The 6,000-nt window shown below is 43.1% G+C and overlaps 1 protein-coding gene across 3 annotated transcripts in view; it reads right to left on the bottom strand.

Moving 5' to 3' along the window:
- The window catches only part of TUSC3 (tumor suppressor candidate 3), a 208,712-nt gene extending 202,952 nt beyond the window's left edge, over positions 1–5,760 (bottom strand). Inside the window, exon 1 of one of the 3 annotated variants that reach the window (XM_056113967.1) lies at positions 5,450–5,760. In XM_056113967.1, the coding sequence (XP_055969942.1) occupies positions 5,450–5,587 (138 nt within the window). In that variant the 5' untranslated portion in view covers positions 5,588–5,760. The remainder of the gene's footprint in view (positions 1–5,449) is intronic. The other 2 variants (XM_056113965.1, XM_056113966.1) reach the window with 2 other exon arrangements.
- Between the last annotated feature and the right edge of the window lie 240 nt (positions 5,761–6,000).

Raw genomic sequence — 6,000 nt, forward strand, 5'->3', positions numbered from 1 at the left:
TAAAATTTAACATTTCATTGTTAAATAAGAAAAATTAAATGAGAAGTTTTATCATAGGTTACTGAAATCCATTTCATATGGGCAACTGTATCACTTTGGCCTTTTAAAAAGAAGCACACAAAGAGTACAGCGGATAAGGCATTTGCCTCGTGTGGCCAACCTGGGTTTCAGACACAGGTTCTCCCCAGCATCACTGCATGCCACATCCTTCAGGCCCCAAGCACTGCTCTAAAGGGGTTGGTCCTGGAGGCTCCTGGGCAGCAGGGTGGCCTGCATAACACCAGACACCACAGGCCCCAATGGCACCACATTCAGGCCCAGAATTGAGATGGCAGAGGTTTGATGGGGAAGGGCCCTTAACTACAAACTTCATGTTCATCATTAGACAGCATCAACTATGTGCTCTCATTTTCTTAGCTTCTAGGATAAATTATAACAGCTGCTTTTTATGACATCAAAGTCAGTACGTCCACTGGAAATCTTCAACAGAACTTTAATTCCTTTTATATTAACAGTCATCTTTATACATTAAAACAATTCTAAGTGAAGAAGCCATTTAACTGATTAAGTATAAAAAATAAAGAAAATGTCATAATAAAGAAAACTTATGATGAACAAAAAATGCAAATGATATGCAACTAAGAAGCTAAAGTCTGCCACAAATCCATATCAGTTCACATGAGTGCAGATTCAAAAATTAGTTTTTAATGACTGTATTCAATGTAATTAAAGAAAGTAATTATAAGTCTCCAAGTCAATTTTCTTTGCCTATTCACTAAACTATTTTTAACTATTTTAAAGAGATTATTACAAAACTAATTTTAATTAATCAAAATATATTAATGAAGAGGATGATATATTCATATATATGTACACACACAAAAATATTACCAATTCTCCCAGGAAGCAAATACTGCTCCTGGGAAGTTCTCAAACATCAATGTTTGAGAATTCTCAATGTTCCATAATAACATGTTAAAGATACTTTATTATCATTATAGTAGCCTAATAAGTTACTAGTAGGTTATTTACGTGGTATCGGGGACCGAACATGGGAACAGCCACTTGCAAGGCAAGCGCCTACCCACCATTCTATCACTCCGGCCCATATTCGATATGCCAAACACAGTAACATGTGTCACAATGAAGGCATTACTGGGCCTGCTCGAGCAAATTGAAGAACGGGAGGACCGTGACCGTGAGGTTATTTACAAGAAAAATTAAAATGTTTTTCACATTTATTTATCTCATCATGCCATAGAGCAGTCTTATTTAAAAAGAGTAGCACATAACAAGAGCTATCAATTGTTTATGTTTAAGGCATTGCAGTAAGCACTTTGTAGGCATATCTTTATTTAATCCCAAGAACAACACTGAAATGTAGGTGTTGTATCTATGTTTTAAAGAGAAGAAACTAAAATTTGGGAAGTGGTTTGCCTGATGTCATACAATTAGATAGTATACAACAACTAACAACTGTGTGACTCAAAAAAATCTATAATGGAAAGAATCACGAATATTATCTTCTTGAAAAGCAGATAATATGATATCCATTCTTAAGTCCAAATTCAACTACTGACTTCACTTTGGATTCCTCAGGATAAATGAATATACTGTTCATGGGAAGTCAACGACTCAGTATTTACGTAAGTAATATTTATTGTAGTAAGTTTCCATTGCTATAAATCCTGATTCAGTGGTATCAAACCTTTTCTTCTGTTGTTTCTTTGTATTCTTCTATTATTTTATTTGTCCTTTTAATCTCCAAATGTTTGAGTTTTTCTCCATTTTTGTTTACAATGGCTTTTTTCTCTTTTTCTCTGTCATTAACTCCTATATTTGTTTGTTTGTTTAGGGGCAACACCTGGCGGTGCTTAGGAGTTACTCCCAGCTCTACACTTAGGAATTACTCCTGGCAGTGCTCAGGGGACCATACTGGAAGCGAGAATTGAACCAGGGTGGGCCACATGCAAGGCACCCTATTAGCTGTACTATTGCTCTGGTCTCTAACATCCATTTTAAATTCATCGCAGTCTAAAAGGATAATTGATAGGATTTCTAACTTCTTGATTTTATGGAGATTATTTTGTGACCCAGCATGTGGCCTATCTTAAAGAGTGTCCCATGTACACTGGGGAAGAACATGCAGTCAATTGGAGGAAAGCCTTCTATTTGTCTGTAAGGCTCATCTTTTCTAATTCCTTTTTAAAGCCAGTATTTATTTATTTTTCTTTTTGGGTCACACCTGGCATTGCACAGGGGTTACTCCTGGCTCATGCACTCAGGAATTACTCCTGGCGATGCTCGAGGAACCATATGCAATGCTGGGAATCGAACCCGGGTCAGCCGCATGCAAAACAAACGCCCTACCCGCTGTGCTATTGCTTCAGCACCACCTTAAATGTATCAAAACTTATACTGAGGATCTGTACTTAGCAAAGAATAAATTACGTACCCCTCTCCAAAAACAAAAATAACATGAAATACATACTGTAGAAAAAAATACATTGATGACCATCCATTTCTCAATATATCCAATAATGATTTTCCCAGTACTTGAATCAATTTGTTTATTAATTATCAGACACTACGCTGGTCTACATTTCAGAGAGATGCGTGCTCATCACTATTAAAACTTCAACTACTTAAGTGGCTAACTTAACTCTTCTTTTCATTGAGTAATATTTGGTATACATGCAGAGTCTATAATATAACCATAACTCTTAAGTTAAATTCTCCCGTATATAGAGAAATACCAGTCTTAGAGTACTTTTAGTGTTGTTGTTGTTGTTGTTGTTGTTTTGGGGGGTGGAGGTTTTGGCCATGCTCAGGAATTATTTCTGGAAGTGCCCTGAGGACTACATGGAACGCTGAGGATAAAACTTTAGTGGCGGTGTGCAGTGCAAGCATCCTACCAGCTATTCTCTCTCTCCAACTTGAGAAACAGAAGTTATGAAGGCAACTTTTTCAATCCTCAACAATTTTTCCCTAACCCTTCATTGTTTTCATCTTTTATAAGATTTTAAAGTATGTGATAGTAATTTATATTTTGTTATACTAAATTTTCATATGTTGATATAATCTTATAACTGTAAAGGCTAAAAAGCTTTACATATGTAAAGCTTTTATACTTAGGAGTTTTTCCTTTTAACTAAAAATTACTGTGATCGGTGATCTTTTGTATATATAAGTGTATAATAATTTCCCTGAGTCGCTTATACTTTTATGATAACAATCTATTAACCACCAAAAGCAAAGAAATAATTTTGCCCTTCCTAAGGAAAAAATGGGAAACCTAAACTCTTGGTGAGTGTGATATATAAATTCAACAAGAAAATATATTTTAATATATTAGATGTGAATACAATTTCCATGTAACGGTATCCTTGGGGGCTGTTTCTGGGTTCTATTCACGCACCAAATGGTCCCCTGAGCACTGCCAGGAGTGACCAAAAAACAGAGCAAAACAAAACAACAAATGAACGTATTGTTATCTAAACTTTTTACCCAAAACACAAAAAGTTAAAGGAAAGAAATTAATGACCTTAGAATTATTTAAGGTAAAGACCAGGGAAACTGAATTATTTTGCTTGTGAGACCATTTTCCCCCCACTCTCTCCAACTAGCCATCAGGAAACCATGGTAACAATTTTGAGTCACCTTTGTTTCTCACCAGCGAGAAACAATAAGAATAAAAGAATGAACATTCATTTACCAAATAAAAATGTTCTTGATTCTTGGATAGATCTACTATCCACGATAGCAGATGGACAACAAAAATTCCCAATTAGTGGACAGCAAGATAGCACAGCGGGTAAGCCAGTTTGCCTTGACCCGGGTATGATCTCAGGGGCGGCTAGAGTAATCCCTGAGTATGTAGCTAGGAGTATGATCCATGTGCTCTGCACACTGGTTGTACCAAACCCCACCCCTCCATCCGCACATATATTATATATATATATGTAGTTGTGGAGCTAATTGTGAAATATATTTATTTATTTTGTGAAATTGTGAAATATATTTATTATTTTGCTTGTGAGACTATTTTTCCCCCACTCTCTCTCTAATATTTATATATTTATTTATTTATAAATATATTTCACAATTAGCTCCACAACTACTTTAGTCACTTGTGTTAGAGAGGTAGTACAGGTAACAAGGCAGCAAATACCATTTGATGCCCAGTCCAGAACCCTGCCAAGAGCACTTAGTAAAAGCCACTAATTACCATCAGAGTGACTCAAAAGGCGAACAACATAAACAAATACATACATAACAGTCAGCTCAACATTCACCCTCACTCAAATAATTAGAGGATTAAAATTGCGATCAGGTGACCTGAACTTTCCAAAAAAATTCCACATAAATTAGCTAATCTGAAGTTATTCTCATAATTAGACATTAAGTTCACCATAAAAAAAAACAAACATACAAGTTTAAAAATGCGAGATAGAGAAAACAGTTACTGGGGGGCTGGAGCTACAGTACAAGGGGTAGGGCGTTTGCCTTGCACCGAGCCGACCGGGCTTCGATTCACAGAATCCCATGTGGTCCCCCAAGCACCGCCAGGAGTGATTCCTGAGTGTAGTGGAGCCAGGCCAGGAGTAACCCATGGGAAGCCGGGTGTGACCCAAAAAAAGCAAAAAAAGAAGAAGAAGAAGAAGAAGAAGAAGAAGAAGAAGAAGAAGAAGAAGAAGAAGAGGAAGAGGAAGAGGAAGAGGAAGAGGAAGAGGAAGAGGAAGAGGAAGAGGAAGAGGACAGTAACTTTGGGATCGGATAGCTGAACCCAACCTGGTACATTCTTGCAACAGGGTTCAATCCCTGCCACCTCATGGTCCCCAAATAGGACATTATGCTCAAGCCCCTAAGCCCCTCTCACTGGGTGTGGCCCCCAAATCAAACAAAAAGCAAACAGGTCATTTTCAGTATTTGTTGTCGCTTGAAATAAATCAGGGAGGAGGTAACAAAGGCGTAAAACACATCACTGGGGTCAGCTTGCAAATACTCCTGCAGGGATTTTCTCCCCTCCACGACACCCGGCTTCGGAACCACAGGCCCCAAGGCTCAGGTGAGGGCTCGGGGGTCAGAGGCAAGAGGCCCGAAACCTGTGAGATGCTCAGGATGCTCCAGCATCCGGGGCGGATGCTAGGTTGTGGGTTGGGGGTGTTCCTTTTGTTTGCTGGGGACGGAGGGAGGGTGCTGTTCCGTTTTGCCTTTATAGAAAAGACTGGGCTGAGCCCAGGGAGACCGCAGCGGCTCCCGGAGACCTCGCCCGCCCCCGCAGGCCCGGACCCCAGGCCTCCTCCTCCTCCTCCTCCTCCTCCTCCGCCCACGCCCGCCCCGCGCCGCCCGCCTAGCAACGCGCCGGGGCTCCCTAGCAACGCGACCCGCCCCCGCCCGCCCCGCCCCGCCCCCGGCGCCCGGGGACCGGGTCGGGGCCGCAGCCTACCTCCTTCTTCTTCTGTCCACCCCCGAGCTGGATGCAGAGGAGCAGCAGCAGCAGCAGCAAGGGAAAGCTCCCGGGGGGCAGGTACCGCGGCCGCCGCCCCGCCTGCCTCCGGCGTGAAGGAGCGCCCCGGGCACCCATCGCCGGAGGGCCGCTTCTCCTCCACGCGCGGTAGCCGTGCGCGCCCAGCTCCCGCCCGCGTCCCGCACCTGCCAGCCGGCCGCAGGTAGCCCCGAGCCCGCACCCCGCGGATGGCTGCGGCGCGGCGCCGAGCGGCGGCAGGAGGAAACTGACGGAGCATCCGGTTCACCGGGAGACCGGGAGCGGCCCGGGCGCGCAGGAAGTGGGCGTGGCCGCGGGCCCGGGCGCCGAGGCCCAGGCCGGAGGGAGCCGGCCGCGGGGGCACCGGGCTGCGGCGCAGGAGACGCGCAGGGGGCGAGGGCTCGCCTTCGCTGTCCCCCGCTCCCCGGGAAGGACTCGTCTCACCACGCGTTCAGCGCTGCCGTCGGGATGCCCTGCAAGCGATGGCAGATACTGAAGATGAGCCGCTAGAG

Source organism: Sorex fumeus, unplaced genomic scaffold (assembly GCF_029834395.1).
Source record: "Sorex fumeus unplaced genomic scaffold, SorFum_2.1 ptg000024l, whole genome shotgun sequence".
In the NCBI taxonomy this organism is placed as follows: domain Eukaryota; kingdom Metazoa; phylum Chordata; class Mammalia; order Eulipotyphla; family Soricidae; genus Sorex; species Sorex fumeus.